Consider the following 23868-nt stretch of genomic DNA (forward strand, 5'->3'; position numbering starts at 1 on the left):
TGCACACATTACAGCATTTGTCAGCATTTTTTAATGCACCCAATCACTGTGATGGGTGATGAGGTGCATTAAAAAGCGCGAAAATAGAGAAGGCAGTGTTCGAAAATCACAGAATTAGAAACACCGCGTTCGAGCGCTTCTCTGTGAGGCCCCATTGAAATCAACGGCAGCTCTGTACCACGGTTAGCGCGGCGTTCGGGGCACTGCTGTAAAAAGCAGTGAGAGTGGCTGTGGCTAATCTCTTAAAGGGGTCTCCAGTTCTGGGTAAATAAAGTTTAATTCCTATATAACAGAATGTTACACGACTTTCTAATGTACTTTGTATCTCAGTTGCTCACCATTATTCGGCATCCAGAGGCTGAACTGCTGCACATACCGTATACTTTTTCACAGTGTAGCGGTAGATACAGATATAGCTAGTCTAGGCAGCCTGGATTGCAGACTATTTGGCCACTTTCAGACAAGAGTATTTTAACTCCGTATTTGGTCTGTATTTTGCGGACTGTAATACAGAGCTAATGTACATCTATGTATCTATTCACTTAGCCGTATTGTTCATGGCTATGTTTTAAAAAGGCAGCATGTCCTATTATTGTCCATTTTCACCTCTGTGTTTGTATTCATTGGTGTTTTCTATTGCGCAGATACAGATCCATAGTTGTCCTGTAGAAGATAAAACCAATGACAGCAAATACGGGGGATGATCAAACAACCATGAAATACTGCTGACCTATGGCCACAATGTCACATGTATCACTTATTATGGAGGTGTGACAATACACTCCTCTGATTGCCTAGTTGTAGTAAACACTCGGCTTTGCAAAGTTTTTGTTTTCAGCCTCTGAATGTAAACGGAAATGTTTCCATTCACTGACAGCAAATGGAGACATCGGAAATTACGGGGAATTAAACACAAAGTATTTCCGGAAGTTGCTCAACCTTTCTTTTATACAATGATTCCGCTTTACTTAATATCAAATATTATCCATAATAAGTTATACATAGCCCTCCAGAAAAAATATCTTTTTTAAGCAGAGAAAGTAGTTTGTAAAAACAAAAGACCGGGCTTTTATTGTATTTAATGATATTAAAAGGTTATACACTAATGATAGCCTATCCTCAGGGTAGGTCAACCATAGTAGATCAGCGTGGATCAGTCGCCTGATACTCTAAAGGATCAGTTGTTTGCTGGGACTGTGCGCTCGTGCACTGAGCCAAATTCTGCAGGAAGCAGACAGCTCCATTCTGACAGCAGTGGCCAGGCTTGGTATTACAGGCAAAGTTCCCATTAAAGTGAATGGGAACTTTACCTGTAATACCAGAGCTGTCTGCTTCCTGCAGAAACCGGCTCAGTGCACAAGCACACTGGCACAGCAAACAGTAGATCGACAGGGATCCTGAACAACAGACCCCAGCAGATCTACTATGACTGACCTATCCTGAGAATAGGCCATTAATAGTTTATAACTGGACAACCCCTTCAAGTGCTGCCGGATATGTAACCTTTACTAATCCAGTAGGTTTGTATTATCAAGTGGGTTTTCCTTGTTTAATATAAGTACACTTTTTTTTCGTTTGCAGCGTAAGAAGACTGCAGTGACCTACCTGAATAGCACAATGCATCCAGGAACGAGGAAGAGAGGTATCCTCACACCTGTGCTTCTAACTTCATTTTCCTCTTGCTCTGTCTCTGCGCTCCTCTCCCCTTAGTCTTGCAGGCTTTCACGTTGGTTGGCTGGTCTTGAAGTGTGATTCAACTTGGTTGATGGTGTTGATGGTGCGCTGCTAACACTCTCACCCAGAAAGTCAACTTTCCATATTAAATGTGAAATTACCGGAGACGTATACCGTCTTATGGAATGTTCCAGTGTGTGACGGCACCCTTGTAGGGCACATGCTGCTTTAGGCCGACTTCACACAGGCCGTAAATGTTGTGGAATTTTCACAGTGGAATACGCTGTGGAAATTCTTCAGCATTAACTGTACAAGCCATATGAAGAAGATTTCAAAAGTCTCCTTAACATAGAGCAGAACATTCTCCAAATCCACAGCATGCCTGTTTAGGCTGCGGATTTCAGTCCTTAAAAAACAAGGGTTAAAACCTGCCGGCAGATCCACAAGAAATCCGCTGCAAAATCTGCAGCATTGAAGTGTGGATTTGGCCACTGCGGATTTGCTGTGGGTTGTCTGCTGTGGAACGCCCGCAACAGATACGCCATATATGGAGGTACCATGACAGTACTATCATATACTAATCATTGCATACAGTAGTTTTTTGCAAGATCCAAAATAAAAAAAATCAGGTCATGCTCCATAGTGCGCCATATTATCGAAATGCCTCTACATGACCACCATACAGCTCATGGAGGCAATATAGACCTGCATGGTCTCTATGCATGACAGAAAAGCTTCATACCTGTGTATATGAGCCGTCGAGGTGAGGATATCAATTAGGAGAGTTCCCTATTTAAGGGTATCATTGTGGTTTTTCATTGCAGAGTTCACACGTTGCATTACAGCGAATGAAGTCTGCGGTGAAAATCCACTGTATTCCCAACAATACAGTGTGCTGCAAATTTGAGTGTCTGCAGCATGATTATCTGCCGCTGCAGATTATTCCACCCTAAGGGCTTATTCAGACGTCCGTATATCGGCTGGGTATTCATGCCGGCCGATATACGGTGTCCCTCTCTGCAGGGGGAGGCGGCTGGAAGCGCCGGGAACAGTGCTCTGAGCCCCGCCTCCTCTCCGCCTCCTCTCCGCCCCTAGGCACTATTTGCAATGGGAGGGGACGGAGCGGAGCTAAGTTCTGGGAGTTAGCTCCACCCCTCCCATTGCTAATAATGCAGAGGAGCGGAGAGGGAGCAGGAGCTCAGGGCACTGCTCCCGGCGCTTCCAGCCTCCTCCCCCTACAGAGAGGGATGCCGTATATTGGCCGGCGTGAATGCGCCGCCTATATACGGTCATCTGAATAAGCCCTAAGTGATTGGGGTTTGTTACAACCTCATCCGCTTATATTTTATACTTTACATTGTTGCGGAATTTCGGCTTGCATTTAACAGTCGAAATTCCGCAGCGATGTTGTGCGGGAAGTCGCCCAGATTCTTGACTTTTCCAAATAGTGATGGTGTAAAGTGAGAAGCAATAAAGTCCAATGATACAAACAGGTCTGCAAAATATGAAGCGAAAATATTGTGATTCTTGAATCACTTGAAACCTTATCAAATCTCCGGAGCGTCAAGCAAAAAGCTAAAGAAAACAAGCATGGCCTCCTTAAAGGCACAGTACAGTTTTTCTCTGTGCTTCGGAGAGATCCCTGAGTTTAGTGGGTGAGCAAGTTTTCCTTTTTTGAAGTTCTGCTCTGCCAATAAAGAAGAAGAGTTGAGTCCTGATTGCTGGATTTCCCCACCAATGTCCATTACAATACAAGTGAATGGAGTTTTATTACAAATCTACCTATATTTTTGGGCGTACTGTGGATTTGCACATCTGCCGTACGCTCCAAATGCATCTGGTTTGTGCCGCAGAGATCACCATTTGCATTGTAAAAGCCACATGTAATACTTGTACTTCACTTGGACCTTATTCACCCTTGCGGTAAAGCCCTTGCTTTCTGCTATCCACATGTGGGCGATGCCAGACGCCCAGCAGTATTCGTGTTGCTAATAAGTATCTGAAGGGGTTTGAAGGTTACAATGTTATATTCCTTGCACTGCTGGTGTTAAAAAGTGCAATATTTTTCTTATTTTTTTGGAGGAGGTTGCATCCCTAAGATATTACTCGGGGATACAAATGTACTGCAAACCGCAGCAAATAGATGACAGCTTCTACTAGGAACACATTAAACAACAAAAAGCAAATATTTGGTCGTTGGATTTTAATTAAGGGCTGGAGATGACATTTGCATTAAAACCTGATTGCGAACACTACAGTTAATTAGAGTAGCAGTATAGCCCTAGCCTTAAAGGGAACTCGCCACCTCCATACAGCACCGTAAACTAACGGTGCTTTCATACAAGATGCCCCACAGGTCGTCCCAGCGATCATCGTTCCTATGTAGAAGCTGGTGAATGGAGGCGGAGCGGGCTGGGGATCATTCACAATAAGCCGGCAGTCGGTCATAAGTGAGGGACGGCCTGTTGACATGGGCTGATTCATCTTACGGCTTCTGCATGCAGAGACTGAACAGCGAACAGGAAGCGAACGACTTCTCGTTGGTCAATCAGTCACTGCATGCATTTACGCTGATCAATAACCGTTGAGATCGGGGGGATCCGAACGATTATAGGCCGGTGTAAGAGCACTTTAAGTTATGTTGCTGTTAGGAGAGGCGACGGGAAGGTGCTGCTCCCCAGTTCCTGCGGTGTCACCCGCTGAAGATCGCGCGGCGCACGAGAATCTGACTCTTCGGATTACCATATGCATGCTCTCCTATAGACTTTATGGCAGTCGGAAAAAAGTCAAATTTCTGTGCTTTACACAATCGTCGGCAGATGACATTGCAGGAACCGGGGAGCAAATGAATATAAAAAATACCTCACCCCCATCCCATCTCATAACAGCACAATAACTTAGTTCATGGTGATATAGGGAAGTGAGAAGTTTCCTTTTTTAAAACATTTCCCACAATCGGCATTTATCACCTGTCCACAAAATACATTTCTAAATGCTGGGATCCACACGGTCACTAGAATGGGGGGGGGGGGGCTGAGCCCTTCTTCCTCCTCACTGCAGGGCTGCAACAGAACGTTGCAAAGGGGTCTCTTTATGGGAGCACAGAGGGGGCACTATTACTTTGTGGAGCACAGAGGGAGGTATTATTACATTTCCAGTCCCCAAAGTGTGTATTACTACCTTCCAAGGGGGTACAAAGGGGACTTATTACACTCTTACTTTATAGGGCACAAAAGAGGGGCACTATTACTGTGTACTGCTGGTACCCGATCATTACATGATGACTGCATTATTTAGAAAAGAGTTGACTATAGTTATGGTGGGAATGGTCTACTTAAGCTGTCATGGCAGATCGGCGGAGGTTTACTGACCGGGACTCCAGATGATCAGCTATTTCCCCTGGGCTGATGTATTTGCGTATAGAGCTATTTTGCTGCTTGATGCAGATAGCTCCATACATTGTGCAGTGGCCAGATTGATATTGCAGGCCGTTTTCCATTCTCTTCAATGGCCTGAGGGAACGGCTGTATGTTGGAGCTGCAGGGTGGCCGACTCCTGCCAATCTGCATTTGAGAATAGTTCATCAGTACCTACAAGTGGGAACAACCCCTTGGAGAAAGAACAACAAAGCAGGATTGTGTGCCGAGGACTGGGTTGTGCTCATTTTCCTATGATATATACCATATATATTGCATACTCTATCCCTTTAGCTATAGAGAGATCATTCTCGACAGCTATTTCTGTTTTTAACTGTTATGTTACAAAGGTGTATTTTACGGCTGCCTTGACCCGGTAAGTATATAGCAGGCCACCGCACCGTGCTTGGTCCTTTCTGGTAAAATCTAAATTACTTTGAAAAGGGTGAGATCTGCAGCAAAAGGACATTTGTTGCCATTTCTACAGCAGATGTGAACGTGACCTTAAAGTGTACCTCCAATTATATAGAGAAACTGGCAGAATTACCCGGCATTTCATGGAGCTGTTTGTTGTTTGTGTGGTTGGTAAAAAACGTTGTTTGCTACTAACCTATCAACCATCCCAGCATATCCAATAAAGTAAAGCGTGGTTGTTCCCAGCTCACACCAGCAATTCTCTGGGACCGGCCTTGTGCCAATCGTCATTGCAAAAGAAACTCCGATAAGAAACCAGAGTCTCTTAAAGTGCAACGGTGATTTATTGTCATCGTGGATTAGAGAGATCCGAAGAGTAAAGACATCGTCCTCCTGAGAACGGCCCGTCAGTATTGTAGCCGCAATCACATCAGTTATGCATCGTTTGACACAGAGTCCGGTTCCATTGCGAAGTCGCGGTGCATCCAAATTTCTTCACAGGATTATCAGAGGGCTAACTTTCAGTTGTAAGCAACATGGCGGCATTGCTGGTGGCCGCGAGAACTTGGAAGAACTCATCAGGGTATTGTACGTCATCCTCAATACGAGAGCGGTGTCAACAGAAGCGCGGGTGAAAATTTGTCCTGCTATCTCTCTCAAAAATTAAACATTTCGCAAAGCCAAGGATCGTTAAAGTACCGCCATCTATCTGCAAATATCTGAACAATACCAGGAAGGGTTATTTTGCGCAGAACTTTGACGTCTTGTCAGTGGCATTTCCGATTTTTTTTTGGGGGGGCAAATATGTTGTGAATGGTATGTCCGAAAGAGGGGAAATGCATTTTAAAACCTTCTAAAGCATCTGATTTACCTATGTGGCAAATTTGTTGCAGATTGGTACAGCCAAGGGCCATTTCCCATTTTTTTAGTCGTGTGACATGGTCCTAGAAAGCTGGAACCCCCGTCTAAGACTTTCCGGGATGCTGGATATACTTTCGTGGCAAATTTGATGCAATTTGGTCCAGTCGTTTGGCTGGAAGAGATAACAGAAATCCATTTTTACATCAATAAAGAGGATTATAGCACAGGAGAGCGCACCGCAATGGGTGGTATACATAACTTGCCTCTCAGATTCTGTCTTTTGGCCTGTGCTACGAGATGCTCCTATCTGTGCACCATGAGACACCCAGCGCTGGTCTGTCTCCTAGGCTCCGAGTAGGACGCTCCGACTGCTAATGCCCAGTTATGAGCGCACCACTGCCAGTCTGTGCTGGTATTTAGAGAGAATCTACAATGCAAGACACTTGGTTACATTCTCGCTGTCCATGCTCCTGCCCTGTTATAGTTTATATAATTGGAGGTGCATTTTAAGAGCAGTAGTCATTCAGAGAATGGAGGCGGAGCGGAAGGAGATGTGTTCCAGTCGCCCGCCTTCATTCACTGCAACCAGGTATAGATGAACAGAGGAAGAAAACGGGTGGAGCAAACCCAATAATGCCAGAGGCTCGAGTCACAGATAAGTATCCAGGATTCAGAAACTTTAAAGATGGTTTCAAAAAATAAATAGATAACAGAGGTGTTGACAACCAGATGGACCCACCAACGGTGAGCGAGCTAGATATGTGAAGACCAAAAAACTGGTATCTCGGCGCCACTATCCAATAAAGGTCATAAGACTGTACGATATAATATCCAACCTCTCTTCTATTAAATATATTAAAAACCAGCATAAGATAAGCGTTTCGGAGTGAACCCCTTCATCAGTCAAGCTGGGTAGGACATCACTCTTGGGTCCATACCCCTCCAATCCCAAAAGTGCTGGTGGTACCAGGAGCTGAGAGCATCGGGCTGGGAGCACCAGAAGTGGAAGCACTTCCATATCTCCTGGTGATGTCCTATTCAGCTTGACTGATGCAGGGGTTCACCAGAAGTGGAAGCACTTCCACATCTCCTGGTAATGTCCTACCTAGCTTGACTGATGAAGGGGTTCACCAGAAGTGGAAGCACTTCCATATCTCCTGGTGATGTCCTACCCAGCTTGACTGATGAAGGGGTTCACTAGGAGTGGAAGCACTTCCACATCTCCTGGGGATGTCCTACCCAGCTTGACTGATGAAGGGGTTCACCAGAAGTGGAAGCACTTTCACAACTCCTGGTGATGTCCTACTCAGCTTGACTGATGAAGGGGTTCACCCCGAAACATGTATCTTTTATGCTGTTTTTTAATTTATTCAATAAAAGAGAAGTTGGATATTATATCCTACTGTCTTACGACCTTTATTGGCGAATGGTACCGAGATACCAGTTTTTTTGTTTCCACGTTCATAGATGAATGACTGCCTGTTTAAACGGCAGTAGTCGCATGGTTTTTATGTCAGCTAAAAACCAAGCGACTTCGACAAGTGCGTGATTTGTCGCTCAGTGCCCTGTCGGTGGCTGAATGTGCATGGGACTGTTTCCAGCAATTATTCGGGTGGTAATAGCCCCATGTAAAGGTTCCTTGACCTCATATACAGGAACAAGACGGCAGGTGAAGAGTATTATTGTCCTATTTGCTTTTCACTACTCGCTCTTCTCTTAGGCCGCCTTCACAAATGGTGGAAATTCTGCGGAATTTAACCCTTGAAGGGTTAAATTCCACAGGAGATCCGCAACAAAAACTGAGGCCTGAATCCGCCCCACTTAGGTGAGGATTTGGCGACGGCATTTTTCCCGTGTAATTGCTGTGGGTGTTCTGTCGCAGAATGCCCACAGCGAGTACGCTGTGTGTGTGTGAAGATGCCCGTAGTCTGGAAATGATGGTTCTGCCCCGACACACTTTTTTTTTCTTCTGCTTTTTATCTTGCTTTTACATTCATTAAATGATCCTGGTCGTCTTTATTTCTGGGTGTCACGAATTTTGGGCTGATTTCAGACGAGCATATTGTACTACTCATCTGTACTTCCCTCCATATTTTTTCTTTTCTACTGGACAAGCACTGATCCGTATTTGCCCAATAGAAATACAAATACGGAGGTAAATATGGAAAAAAAATCGGTCATGTTGCAAATATGAAAAAAAAAAAACAGCCGTGAAAAATACTACCTTGTGCTTAGATACATAGACTCACATTTAGGCCTCGGTCAGACGGGCGATTTTTGGTGCGATATGCGCACGCGCTCGCCGTTTTTATAGAACCATTGCTTTGCAATGGTATCGGACACATGAGCGCTTTTTATGCGCTTGTCCGATTTATTATAGAACAGAAATCGCAGATCGCGCCTATCTGCGATTCCTGGTCTTCTCTATATCCGCTCAATGGGGCCGGCGGCAGCAGCGCCGACCCCATTGAGAACATATACTAGACAAATCATTCTCCTTTGCCACAGCTGTAACAGCTGTGGCAGAGAAGAATGATGTTTGCCCATTGAATTCAATAGAGCTGGCAATACAGCCGGCTCCATTGAAAGCAATGGGCTGCCGGCGATCGCAGGATGAATTTTCGGGAAGGGCTTAAAAATATAAGCCCTTCCCTGAAAATCATCCAGAAATGTGTAAAAAGTAAAAAAAAATATATACTCACCTGGTCCCGGCAGACGAAGTTCATGAATGGGTGAGTGAGTGCTGCCTCTGATTGGCTCAGCGCAGGGACCAATCAGGGGCAGCTCTCAGCTGAATGACATAATGAACGACTGCCTGTTTACACGGACTGAGAGTTGTGTGGTTTTTAGGCGAGCTAAAAAACCCAGCGACTATGACAAATGAGTGATTCACGCTCCCTTAACCTGTCGGGTTCTGTGTTTACACATGACGACAGTTAGCAGTAATTATTCTTTTCAGTGATCACTCTGGCGACTACTGGCCCCTATAAAAGTACCCTTAGGGCCCTTGCACACGGCACAATTGTCAGGCGCAGAAGTGTCCGACTGTCATCCCAGCGATGATCAGTCCTGTGCTTTCACATAGTGATCATTGCTCATGGAATGGAGGCGGACTGCGCCGGAGATCGCTCCGACTGCCCGCCTTCATTCACAGTAAACAGGCAGTCGTTCGTAGATGATTGACTGCCTGTTTACACCGGCCGATCTTCATCCAGTTTTTATGTCTGCAGAAACTGAACAACAAACGATAAGCGAACAAACGACAGTCGCGGCAAGCATTTACACTGCAAGATAACCATCCCATGTAAATCTGCCCAATCGTATGTTGAGTCTGGTTTCAAGTACAGCGACCTGAAAAGACCATTCTATGTTGAATATGTTGTATCCTATAGCCGTTGGAATGTTAGAGATCATCATATGTTGTTTTTATACCCGTGCTGCTTTCCTTTACTCCTTTCTCTCCATTGTAATTACACAATGAAAAATTCATGCCAAATCGCTATGAACTTTTCATTCCCTTACCGCCACTTTTTCCCGCGACCCACACATTTATATTCCTAATTATTGCTACTGATCAGTCACTCCTCACATTGTTTGCATTTAGTGTTAAAGGGTAGCTAAACTTTTTAAAACTTCTGCTGTGCCACAGTGACAAGTCAGAAGTTCTTTAAAAGTTTAGTTACCCTTTAATGTATCCACATCATTAAACCGTGTTGTGTGCGATTTCTACCTTTTATTCCTCATAGCACACATACTGTAGAAACTGTTTTTTTTTTTTTGCCTCCGTTACTTCCAGATTAAAGGGGTAGTCCAGTTATCGGACAGCATTGAACTGTGTAAAAATAACAAAAAGAGCTGTACTGTAACCCGCCTCTGTCATGGGGATCCTGCGCTGTAGCCCTGCCATGGCCCCGGTGTTTGTCGGTGCTGATGATGTCATCAGAAGTCACCGCTGCAGCGTCACCGTTCCAAACCCCTGGCATCATGTCACCCAAGATGTCAGCGCTGATGACAAGAGAACGGGCGGAGACGCTGCAGCCTCTAACTGACTGCAGCGGCCTGTTGACTTCCATTGACGACATCATCATCATCAGCAACAACAGACAGTAGGACCATGGCAGGGCTACCATGGCAGAGGACAGGTAGACTCAGCTCTTTTTGCTATTTTTACACAGTCGGAGCTAGAGGGGTAATGTTATCCTGTAACCAGACAACCCCTTTATATAGGGCACTCTTGACCAATTCCCAATGGGAAGTTTGACTCTTTTATGTTCAGTACATTAGGTTTTCCATAGCACTAAGATATTATGTATACTATTAAAAGTTGTTACTGTTGGGCTGTTTGGTGCTCGACTCACCATACTGTCTTATTACCAGTATCACACGGTTTTCTAGTTTTGGTAATTTTCTGGTTTTTTTCTTGTGCCTTTTGCTTTCAGACAGCTTTTCTCGCTTTCCTATAACTACTGTCCTTTTTGCCTTTGTAATACTGTACTTTATTTCCTTCATCTCCTGCATCATTCCTTTTTCATGCTAGCCAATGAGGAACACTGGCCAAAGGTATGTAAACCCCCCAATTTTGTTTCTGTTCTTTTTTTCTTTGTGTTTATTAACGTATAGGTCGTCCTCCCAAATACAACACGGTCCTGGGTTTGAGCGCTCTGCCACCCACCTCCCCTCCATCCAGTCATCCTGATTCCCCAGAAAGTGAAAAGACACAGATCACATGTAGTTTCCCTGCAAGTGTCCTGCCTGTGCCCCTGCCTAATCCTTATTCCACAGACGTAAGTAACTTCTTATGAAAGGTGCCCTGCTATCACATGTTAAGGTCCAGCACCGTATTGTGTCTGAAGAGCAGGGCAGAATTTCCTATGGAGGCACTCATTGGAAGTTTCCTGAAACACGAGACTGCCCGACCATTGAATAGACCGGGATGCCATACGTGTAAGGTTGGATCACGGCTGTGGTAGTATGGTTCATTGTTCGGGTAAGATGATCAAGAGCTACACTTATATCTTGTTTTACAGCCGTTCCAGTGGGTTTGAGAAGTAAAGCATGATCTGCAACCAGCAATAAAACTTTTATGCTAAAGGAACACTAAAGGTGCTTATAGATGGAGCAAATATCGTTCAAACGAGTGAAAGTGATCGATAATCGTTCGGTCTAAACACGAGCCAACAACGAACGAGAATAACGGTGGTTAATCTTCTGCTGATCTTTTGCATTTTCCACAGGAAAAATGTTGGGGGCTGGGCTTAAACATGGAGGCGGGATTTAACAATCTTTGTGTCCTACTGCAGAAGGGGAGGCTCCTGCTGCAGCTAGACACTGGGCATCGAGGAGGAGGTGGGATATAGCTGATGGCTTGGGACACAGAGAAGATTTATTTAAGTGTTTCTCAGATTTAATTGTAATTTGAGACAAAATAGGACCGAAGGAAAGGTCGAGACTAAGGAAGGAGGAAAGAAAAAGAGGAGACTAAGGGAGGAGTAAAGGAAAGGAGGAGACTAAGGGAGGAGAAAAAGAGAGGAAGAGAAAAAGAAAGGAGGGGATTAAGGGAGGAGAAAAAGAAAAGCGGAGACTAAGGGAGGAGAAAAAGAAAAGAGGAGACTATGGGAGGAGAAAAAGAAAGGAGGAGACTAAGGGAGGAGAATAAGAAAAAAGGAGACTAAGAGAGGAGAAAAGGAAAGGTTGAGACTAAGGGAGGAGGAAAGGAAAAGAGAAGACTAAGGGAGGAGAAAAAGAAAAGAGGAGACTAAGGGAGGAGAAAAGGAAAGGAGGAGACTAAGGGAGGAGAAAAGGAAAGGAGGAGACTAAGGGAGGAGAAAGGGAAAAGAGGAGACTAAGGGAAGAGAAATCAAAGGAGGAGACTAAGGGAGGAGAAAAGGAAAGGAGGAGACTAAGGGAAGAGAACTCAAAGGAGGCGACTAAAGGAGAAGAAAAGGAGGAGACTAAGGAAGGAGAAGAGGAAAGGACGAGACTAATGGAGGAGAAGAGGAAAGGACGAGACCAATGGAGGAGAAGAGGAAAGGACGAGACTAATGGAGGAGAAGAGGAAAGGATGAGACTAAGGGAGGAGAAGAGGAAAGGATGAGACTAAGGGAGGAGAAAAGGAAAGGAGGAGAATAAGGGAAGAGAAAAGGAAAGGACGAGACTAAGGGAGGAGAAAATAAAAGGAGGAGACTAAGGGAGGAGAAAAGGAAAGGTTGATACTAAGGGAGGAGAAAGGAAAGGACGAGACTAAGGGAAGAGAAAAGGAAAGAGGAGAGTCTTTTGCTCATTTTGTTCCTTTAGTGTTCCTATAACATTTGCTGAGCTTTCCAAACCTGTTACTGACTGCTGTCAAAACTATATCATGTTAAAGCTTGAAGAACAACTCCGGTCACAATTTCTATTAATATTAATAGCGCCGGAGAGAATGGTGGGAGAGTTAAAGTGAATGTACCCTTTTTAGGTAATTTACTCGGGTCTGAACTGCAAAACCAGAACTGTGGAGTCAGGAAACCAAACTTCTGACTCCTCCCTCTTTCCACACTCCCACTACTTTCTTAGGAATGGTTCATGTATAATATTTCAAGAGGTTATCCAGGAGAGAACAATAACTGGAAAGCTACACAAAAGAAGTCATACTCGATCCCTCGTAGCCTCTAATCCAACGGTGCCTGGTTCCCCGCTGCTCTCCACTTCCTGCTGCACTCATGACGTCACCAACACCAGGGATGTGTGACTGTTGTAGCCAATCACCGGCTCACTTTGGCAGGTGAAGGCATGTCCATGTGTCAGGACATCGTAGCTGCTGCAGAGGAGAGGGGAGCATTGGACCAGGCACTGTCGGGGCAGGATCGGCTGGGGATCATATGAGGTGTAGGACTTCTGGTAAGCAGCTTTCCAATAATTGTTTTGCACTGGATAACCCTATTTAATTTTATTTTGAATCTGGAGTTCATCGTTATATTATTTCCGAATCCCAACTCCACAGCCCTGGGTAAAACTACGTAGGGTCTACAGTCCTTTCATTCTCATGATCAGCAAGGGGCTCTGCAGTCAGAACCATTATACATCTGTTCTTCAATAGAGACTTTCAAAAATTTGTCCTGATCATGGAATGGGCACACCAGTGCATGGCCCTTAAAGGCATTGTCCAGCTTTGAACACATTGATGACCTATCCTCAAGATAGGTAATCAATAGTTGATTAGAGGGAGTTCATTGCCAAGGACCCCTGACGATCAACTGTTCTTTGGGCCACTGTCACAGTGTATGACTCCCGCACACAAAGCTCTGTACACTTTACAGTGGGCTGGGTTAGCATTGCAGGAAATAGTGCCTGCAATACCAGCCCTGGCCACTGTAGAGTGTAAGGAGCTTCTGCTATGTGCCTGCAATACCAGCCCTGGCCACTGTAGAGTATAAGGAGCTTCTGCTATGTGCCTGCCATACCAGCCCTGACCACTGTAGAGTTTAAGGAGCTTCTGCTATGAGATTTGTACACTGTGACGGTGGCACAGTGAGCTGCCGATTGGCATGAGTCCCACACAGTGGACCCCCTATCTCAAGGATAGGTCATCAATACATCCAAGCTGGACAACCCCGTTTACCAGCTTTCACATTACGTTTTGTGAAAGCAGCGCTGCTTCTCTGCTATGTTTTATCTTCCATGCAGAAAACTTCACAGAAACAGAAACCAGGACGGCACCAGAGGGGAGATTACGTGAGACGGAGTCCCTGTCCAGTGTAAAAGACTGGCAGAGACGGGAACCATGTGAGAAAGAGAGCAAAGAGACCCGGTCTTGTATATTTTCCCTATGGTGCCTTCCAGGTTCCATCGTGGCTTCCATCCTTATGCAGTTTTCTGCATTGAAGACAGAACACAGGACGGAACCAGCGCTGGTTTACCAAAACATAGTGTGAAACCGGCCTAATAATACACCACTCCCGAGTGTAACTAACGAGCCATTCTCCTATGTGTCACATCACATGGCCAGGACACAAGTTACTTTTTAGCCATTGAAAACTATGAGTGATTGATGGGAAAAGTTCAAGGTGTGTCAAAACTTTGGAAATACTTATATAGATGATGTAATTTTGGATACAAGCTGTTAGGATATGTCACCAACATGACGGCCATTTTGAATGCCGCCATCTTTGAATCAACTCTAATTTTTTCAATGGGAAGGCAGATGTGTGATATATCAAACTAGTAGAGAATTTCACCAGAAAAACAAAGTTGTGCTTCATTGTAACATAACTTTATTCAATCTCATGTTAACACAGAGATTTATAGTCATTAAGGGCAATGTGAATGATGGCGTTGTCTCAAGCAGAACGTGTTGAGATCGTCCTTCTATCCGGTGAATGAAGCACACGTGTCGTCGCCGCAGATTTCATCCAACGCCACCCAATCAGACCTCCCATTACCCACAACGCAGCGGCCAAACTACTTTCCAAATTCCGAGAAACAAGTTCTGTCGCTGATAAACCAAAATCTGGACGATCGGAAAATGTTACTGATGAAGCATCGGCAATCGCTGTTCTGGTGTCATTCATAAGTTACGTTTTTTGATCATCCAGGTTTTGGTTCATCAACAGCAGAACCCGTTTCCTGGAATTAAGAAAGAAGTTTTTCCACTGCAGTGTGGGTAGTGGGAGGTCTGGTTGGCTGGCGTTGAATGCAATCTATGGCGATGACGTGTGTGCTTCATTCACCTGATAGGGTGATCTCAATGCATTCTGCTTGACACAACGCCATCATTCACATTGTATGCAATAAAGGAAAATCTCTGTGTTAACATGAGAACAAATAAAGTTATGTTAGAATGAAGCGCACCGTTGGTTTTCTGGTGAAATTCTCTGCCAGTTTGATATATCACACCCCTGCCTTCCCACTTGAAAAATTAGAGTTGAATCCAAGATGGCGGCATGTTTAATGCCCATCACATTGGTGACATGATCTAACAGGTTTGCCTTTGTATGCAGTATTACATCACCGTCTGCCAACCCATTTTCACTCTGTATGGGTGTTTCCACACTTTTGAGACCCCCACATGAAATCTGTGAGTTGTGTTATCCAGGTTTGCACACTGCAGTACTGCAGCTATGTATTACACTTGTATACTGCGGTTTATTGCCCTTCCTCTGAACTGTGTATATTATGTTGTATAGTCCAGGCCTGTTTTCTGCTATGTGACCTAGCTGACTCTCTTCCTCCTATGTGCTTTCCTTTACATGACTGTCAGCTGCCTTTTTCTGCATTTTCCTCTATGTACTTCGGCAGATGCTGTCACGGAGCTCACCACCTCTTGTGTTCTAACACTTGTGCCTCTTGTATGACGCTCGGTTTAATACTTCTACTTACTTTGGCTTTTTAATCTAAAACTCTGTATTCCGCTGGTACTTCACGTCTTGGCTGTTCTATGTCATCTAACCAGGCATCTATCGTTGTGCGGACTCTGCTTTTCACTTCAGTCTAATCTGTTTTCCAACTATTTTCAGTGTGTGGAAAAGGTGGACATATACAGAGTGAGGCGAACGTCTGGGCACCCTTTTACTGGCGTAATAATGAGAAATTGAGTTCCAATGTGTGGCAGTATTAATTGGGGGGCAGGCTGCATTTTTTGGTGGAGGAGATGTTTTCAGCGGCCATTTTGAACTACACCATTTTGAATTTGGCTCAGGTTTGTCAAATGGGAAGGAGTCATGTGATATATCAGTCTTGGCTAAAATTTACCCAGAAACACGCTGGAAGGGTCAGTTTTGCCCTCTCTTTATTTGTTTAGGAGTTAAGTGGGGCAAAGTTTCACAAGGTGCATTGCATGATATGTTCGATGTGTTTACCGTTCTGTCGGATGCACATGGTTATACATTTAATCCAGTCTTCGTGAAGACGCTGAAGAACTGCAGGTGATATTTCTTCACCGCACTGTAGGATTCACCATTTCTGGTGACCGTTTTGCATATTTATCCTTAAATTGGCCACAGAGACAAAAGTCCAAAAGCGTTAAGTCCGGTGACTGTGGTTACCATTCTACCAGACCTTTACGCCCAATCCATTGTTAACCCCTTCCCGCTGCAGGGCGTAAGTTTACGTCCTGGCAGCCTGGTACTTCCCGCAACAGGACGTAAACTTACGTCCTGGAGATAGCGCGGGATCACATATGATCGCGCGCTATCCCGCAGCGGGAGCCGGCTGTCAGTCATAGCCAGCGTCCCGCTGCAACAGCGGGGGGACATCGGAGATGCGCCCCCCGCTGTTAACCCCTTCGCTGCCGCGATCTAAGTAGATTGCGGCAGGGAAAGAGTTCACAGAGGGAGCGCGGCTCCCTCTGTGTCTCCGGCCGGAACTCGCGATGTCATCGCGAGAGCCCGGCCTGTCACCATGCTTTTGACTGTGCACGCAAAAAAAACCCCTAAAAAAAACGCTAAAAAACTGAGGCAAAATGCTAATTTTTAGCATTTTGCCTCACTAAAAACGCAATAAAATCAAAAAAGCCGTATGTACCCCAAAATGGTATCAGTAAAAACTACAGCTCGTCTCGCAAAAAATAAGCCCTCATAGAGCTCCATACATTGAAAAATAAAAAAGTTATAGGACTTTGAATGCAGCAATTTAGAATAGAAAAAAAGATTTCCAAAAAAAGGGTTTTTATTGCAGAAAAGTGGGAAAACCTAAAAAAAATGTAAGAATTTTGGTATCGTTGTAACCGTACCGACCCGCAGAAAAAATGGAAAGTCTCATTTATGCTGCATGATTAACGCTGTAAAAAAAAAAAAAAAAAAATCTATGGCAGAATTGATGCGTTTTCTCTTCCTGCTATCATAAAAAAAAATAAAAGTTTTACAATATAGTCTATGTACCCAAAAGTGGCACCGATAAAAACTACAGTTCGCCACGCAAAAAACAAGCCCTCATACGGCCGCGTCGACGGAAAAATAAAAAAGTTATGGCTTTTGATAAATGGAGAAGAAAATCTGCTAAAAATTGTTGCGTCCTTAAGCCCAAAATAGGCCATGTCATTAAGGGGTTAAGGGCATTGCACATCCAGCCATCTGCGTTCAGCCACTGCAAAGTGCAGAGTTGCGCCATCCTGTTGAAAGTAACGTGGAAACTCGCTGTTCTCATTGAGCAGAGATGGGAATATGGAGTCCTGTAATATCTGGAGGGAATCCTCACCTTTAAGTGATCCTCATTGAAAAAGGCCCTGCAGTTCTGACACAATTTACCAACTTTGCCCTCCTTTAACTCCTAAATAAGTAAAGATAGGGCAAAACTGACCCTTTCCAGTGTGTTTCTGAGTAAATTATAGGCAAGATGGATATATCACATGACTCCTTCCCATCTGAAAACCTGAGCTGAATTCAATATGGCGGAGTTCAAAATGTCTACTGAAAAAGTCTCCTCCACCAAAAATCAATACTGTCACACATTGGAAGTGAATGTTCCTATTATTACACCAGTTAAACAGATTCGTCCACAATTTCACCTCGTCCTGTATATATATATATACATGACAGCTGAGGGTCTAAGTAAGACCCTTGGAGTCCAATCTTTCAGCTCCCGGTGACAATGTGCGCACGGTCTACTGTTTCGTGGAGTGGGAAAAAATGTTGCACAAGAGTTTCTATTAAACGGGGTCCACATGTGGCGTAACGTTCTGCCTAAATCCACAGTGAATTTGCAGCAGAATCTTCATGTAACATGTCGTGATTTTGCTGCGGATTCCATGGGAATTTATTATACCCACAGGCTATAATGGCGTGTAATACACACAGGCGACCAATACGTATGTGTGAAAAGCACAGAGCTAAATGACCCAATGTAAATCAATGGGTTAATAGCATTGCCTATTATGTGAAGACTATGCAGACAACATACACCCTTCTGAGTGACCCCTATATGCACAATATGCAGTTAAAGTCTCCGGCACTTCCACTCCGTGTGGGCCACCCTTAGAGGGTGCGATTCTGTTAGGTAGGCCATGTCTCATAGAAACAATCCTACTTTGGCCCTCTTACACACAGCCGTAATTGGCATCCATGTCACCCGGATCCTGAATGCAGCGCCCAGAGTTCTTCTTCTTGTCCCGAATTCTCTAGAAAAAACATAGTAGCATGCTGCAATCCACCAGACATTAATATCAAGAGCATCGCAGTTCACCGCACCCTGGTGTGCGGTACGGATTACGGCGGGGCTACTATACAGCTCTGGTTTCTGCCATGGAAGGACTGGGCATATGTTAACAGCATAGAGTGCAGTCAAAGAGCCGGGTCCGGCGCTATATCCCAGTACTGGGGTCCTATAGTGATATAACAATAGCACACTTGGATAGGAAGGCGTGGATACGCTACATGATGGTATGGCGCCCGGAATATGGACTTTAATTTTGTGTTGTGGCCCCTGTGAGGAAGAGTAAAACCCAATTGCAAAGTTGAAGAGCAGCATGTGAGAAGAAGAAATCTGCTTTTCGTGTCTCTTTAAGTCCCGTGGGACCGCAGCTAGGACTACAGTAAGGAAAGCAAACTGGAAGTGGCCTCCTTCTGCTATAATACATGCATGGAGCCGTCTTTGGACCTGTGTTCATTCCAGGGAGTCTCAACATGGATCGGTACCCGAATCTCCTGCAGATGGTGGATGACTTTATGCATGTATCATAGCAGGAGGCCACTTATAGTTCACTTTCCTTAGGACCCTTTTATACGGGACGAGCTGTCAGACATAGATGCCTGATAGGCCGTCCTAGCGATCATCGCTCCTGTATCTTTACACATCAACGATCATCGCTGAGTGAATGGGTGTGGAGTGGGCTTGGGATCATTTCGGTCTGCCCACTTTCATTCACAGCAAGGCCTCGTTCACACGGGCGACAAAGTCGCCTTGCTAAAATGCTACAAATCCTATGGCTTTCCTATGGGTTACTTCACACATGCGATGTTTTGTAGCATGCGACATCCCGACACACAAACCTCGCAGGTCTGGCGATATGCACGCAACATCTGAGGTTTTGTAGCCCATGTTTCCCTATGGAGCCTTCCTCTCTGTTGCATCGTATCGCACGAAAACACGATTTTCGTGCGGTGCGATGCAACTATTGACAGTAGGAAATCCTTCTGTCAAAGCCATAACCTAAGCCCTAGCTGCAGGAAAAAATAAAAAACAGTATACCTCACCTTAGAAGCGCTGTCAGCCCGGCCGCATCTTCCTCCAGGTCCCCGGCACGATTCTTCTTCATCTTTTGTGGCCAGGGATTGAAAAATCCCTGCCTCCTGGAAGTGCTACTTCTGATTGGCTGACGCTTAGCCAATCACAGCCATTGATGGAGCACTGGCTCTGATTGGCTAAGCATCAGCCAATCGCAGCTAGTGCTTCCAGGAGGCGGAGATATTTCAATTCCCAACCAGAAGCGATGAAAACCAGGGCCTGGAATCGGGAAGAGGCTGCAGCACCAGTACTGAGACATAGTGCCGGATCCGCCTTTTTGACTGTACTAGAGCAATGCCAGATTTTGTTACGTGCCCCTCCCAGCCACCTACGAGTGTAAGGGCTACGTATGTTTACCAATGAACAGAGCGACATGTTTATGATCTGACTGAGTTAGGGCTGCTGCGGTTCTGCAGGGGCGCTCGTTGCACTGGTCGGATAACTGTGTTCTACTCATCATTAACCTGTCTTCCGATTCTGTTTCCTCCCATCTAATTAGAACACTTTCTTCTGTGTCCTTCACTGTGAAGTACAATACGGTGTAGGTAGTCGCGGTCTAACACTTTCTCTGCCGTCTGTGTATGATGCGCTGCGGTGCTCGCTGGGTATTGCGGGATACTTGTAAAGTTACTCCATCCTAGAACTTCTCTCTAAGTCCCTACAGTAGACTAACTCTCTGGTATTTCTCTTCTGTCTCATCAGACTGGCATCTCTTGTGGCATTTAGTCTGTGGTGTCTGGCATATCTAACCTTCCCTCGTTCTTGTCTACTCTTTAATCTACCATTCGCTTTGGTGTGGTTTCTTTGTCAGATTACACAAGACTGACTCCGTCACTTCATTTAAGGTCATTAAGGCTTCTTCAGAAACGCTATGTTTTTAGGGATTCTTAACCCTTGCAATAAATGCCATCAATTTGTGGTGTTTTTGGCAACATTTTTTTATTGTGCAACATGTGTTTTTCTGGCATTTTCAAGCCCTAAAAACACCCAAAACCAAAAGGCTATAGACTTTTCAGTATTTTTGGCCATAGACTAGAAATTTGAATCTGGCCTGCGAACAACGCAGCGAAACACTGTGAATCTGTCCCCAGATAGACGCACTTATAACTAGGAGCATCTGAAGAACCTTCTAACACTTTAGAAGTTTAATGAGGACAGATTACTTCAGATTGCTTCAAAGGCAAAAGAAAAAATGTTCAAAAGCTGATGGCAATGCTGTCCCAACATAGAAGAAGCCATACTCCTTTCCCCCGCCGCTCCCACGGTCTTCACTTCTGGCTGCAGAGCAATGATGTCCCGACAACAGGACACGTGACCCCTTGCAACCAATTACCTTAATACCTTGTCAGCAGAAAAACCACATGCTGCAATACTGAAGCGTTGCAGTATATGGTATAAGCAATCAAATTAATACAAGAATGAAGAAATGAAAAAAAGTTAAAAAAAAGTTTTTATTATTGTAAAAAATATCAAGGATATTAAAAGTTTTTTTTTAAAAAAGCTTTTTTTTTTACTGTATTTATATTAAAAAAAAACATATTTGGTAATGCTGCGTCCATAAAAGTCAGATCTATCAAAATAGACCTCTATGTGTCCGTCTCCGGTTGCCAGGAGGGGCCAAAAAGCAGCTAAGACATGGGAGCTCAGGTGAGCGCCGCAGCCCCCTCGTTCTAGCAATTGGCAGTGGGACCCCCACTAATCAAAACTTTTGATATGTCTCTCATAAGTTAGGGAAAAGTGCAGCAACTCTTGAAGTAAAATTCATCAACCCACTAACCTGCAATTTGGGGGTGAGCTTAACGGCAGTACATAGCTGCAAAAGGCGACCGTCCCCCAGATGCCCATAGTGAAGGGTGCGCCTGACTGGTGGCAGATTCTCTTTATAATGGCAGTAGAGTCCTTCTAATCCCTGGAAACCTGGTGCAGGCTGCACACTTTACAGATGTGGCTCCAGGTCTCTTATGCTGCCTTTCTATGACAAGGAAGACAGGACTATCAAATATGGGATAGAAGTAGTCCCGTAGCAATCTCCGTACAATACCGTACGACTAGCCGCTAGAACGCGTCACGGCTTTAATATAGTTCCACATTTTATACATGGGCTATGATGGAGAGACGGGACCATCTGTGGTACAGACCACTTTCCTTCCTTCTTCCGTGGTTCTGTTGGTGGAAGCCTGTCACTACTGACCCTCTCCTGCTGCTCTTCTTTTTCCACACTTTTCCTTGTCTCTTCTACTTTTCTGCTACAGGGTTTTTTCCTGCATTGCTTTGCTGTTCATAGCAGTGCATCGCTCCCTTCTTCTTCTTCTTCTCCTCCTCGTGTCCTTTCTCTAAAGAGATTAGTGTCTTTTTTTTAGAAAAATGAGGAAGGGCGTTTGTCAGATTTTTAGGCTGACCCCTTTTTTTTCCGCCTCCTCCCTCCTGTGACCCCCCTCCCTACAGGCTGATATCCATGAGGATTTTTGCAGCGTCTGCAGAAAGAGCGGACAGTTACTGATGTGCGACACATGTTCACGTGTATACCACCTGGACTGTTTGGAACCTCCTCTGAAATCCATTCCCAAGGGCATGTGGATATGTCCCAAATGCCAAGACCAGGTACCGTGTGCTAGATACAGGAAAAGCGAAAAAAGTTTGGTACCGTGTTAGCCAGTAGAGCAAAATGTGATTGTTCCCAGCAAGACAAAACCAAGTCATCTTGTAGATATGATAGCTTTTTAATGGCTAACAAAAAGACATGATGTTAATGCAAGCTTTTATATACCTATAAAAAAAAAGGCTCAGACACGGTGTGATTAATTTGCACTTAAACCAATACCAGAACAGGATGAGCAGAGGAGTAAATACTTAATTGGTCCACTGATAAGGGATGTGAAAGTTTTATGGTCTCTAAATTGGTGTTCGGGGGTCACCAGGCCAGCGTGTTATCTCTGCTATAGATTTCTCATATTCTCCACTGATGCAAGAAGCCCCCTCCGAGGTTCATTCCGTTCTTGAGAGTATCCAGGATGGTTATAAACTTATACTCCCAAATTCTTCTGTGACGTTGAGATTTGAAATGGCCTTTTAGTATAGTAGGTTTCATATGTTGTATGTTTTGTCCGTGACTAGAGAAGCGCTCGGCCATAGGTAATTCTGTCTTTCTCTGTTTAATCGTGTGGCGGTGAGATCTCATCCTCGCTTTCAGTTTTTTCCTGTTTCTCCAACACAAAGGCCCCCAACAGGACATTTACTACACAGGATCAGGTACATAACATTGGATGTGCATTATAGTCCTGCTGTGTGTTGTGGATTTGTATCCTGTGAGCAGGTCTTACATTACAGAGATACAAATCCCCAACACACAGCAGAACTATAAGACCCTATTATATCACAAATACAGGGAACCCTATGAAGTCTCATGCAGGCCGTGCCCCACTCCCTCCTAGTTTCTTAGCACCACACAATACACTACTGAATTGATGCAATATGGCTGCCTGGGATATCTTTCCGTAAAGGAAGACCGTTATATAGCCAAGCGGTTTACATTATATTGTGTGCTGCGTTGTAACGTCTTGCTTTTCCCCATATTATGATGATTATTGGTCAGCTGAGAAGTATATGGTTTACTTTGACATTGACGTAGATCGTTCCGGCCGGACCCCCTCCATTCACAGTAAACAGGCAGTCGTTCATAAGTGAATGTCTGCCTGTTTACACGGGCCGATCCGTCATTCAGTTTTCTTCATGCAGAAACTGAACAAGAAGCAAATTCTTGTTCGTCGTTCAGTCTGTGCACGCTCTTACACTAAACGATAATAGTTCAGCTTCTCGCTGGATCGCGAACCCAAACGATTATCGGCCCCTGTAAAAGGCCCTTTACACTAGCACAATGTCTGCAGGCCGTGATGTCATATACATGATGTCATCATGAGAGTTGTGGGTATGTTCCCAAACGTATTCACTTCTGGAATTTGGGATTTTGCTTCTGACTTGGGGCTCATTCACACGGGTGTATGCAAATTTAGATTTGTGAAAAACATTTTTTACATCCGTGTTTCATTCGTATTCACTGCGTTTTGTGCGCACGCAGAAAAAAAAAAGGGCTCCATTGATGTCACTTTTTTTCCACGGTCTCCTGGCAACCTGTGCAAAAAATGTAACGAATACGAATGCTACATCCATTTTCACTGCATTCTTTTTACACTTCCATAGACTTTCACGGGCGATAAAATACGCACATACGAAACACGCGTCTCAATACAACAACTTTATTGAGTCAGTAAAAAATGCAGGATGACTGCAGAGATAAAGATACGCCTATGTG

General features: G+C 44.5%; 1 protein-coding gene across 5 annotated transcripts in view; it reads left to right on the top strand.

Moving 5' to 3' along the window:
• The window catches only part of PHF21A (PHD finger protein 21A), a 124509-nt gene that overhangs the window by 92859 nt on the left and 7782 nt on the right, over positions 1-23868 (top strand). For 3 of the 5 annotated variants that reach the window (XM_066583407.1, XM_066583408.1, XM_066583410.1), the window contains exons 12-14: positions 1582-1642; positions 10986-11149; positions 22005-22160. In XM_066583407.1, coding sequence (XP_066439504.1) covers positions 1582-1642; positions 10986-11149; positions 22005-22160 — 381 coding nt within the window. Of the gene's footprint in view, positions 1-1581; positions 1643-10902; positions 10926-10985; positions 11150-22004; positions 22161-23868 lie in introns of all 5 variants that reach the window. The other 2 variants (XM_066583411.1, XM_066583409.1) reach the window with 2 other exon arrangements.

The sequence above is a fragment of the Eleutherodactylus coqui genome, chromosome 11, assembly GCF_035609145.1.
Source record: "Eleutherodactylus coqui strain aEleCoq1 chromosome 11, aEleCoq1.hap1, whole genome shotgun sequence".
NCBI lineage: Eukaryota > Metazoa > Chordata > Amphibia > Anura > Eleutherodactylidae > Eleutherodactylus > Eleutherodactylus coqui.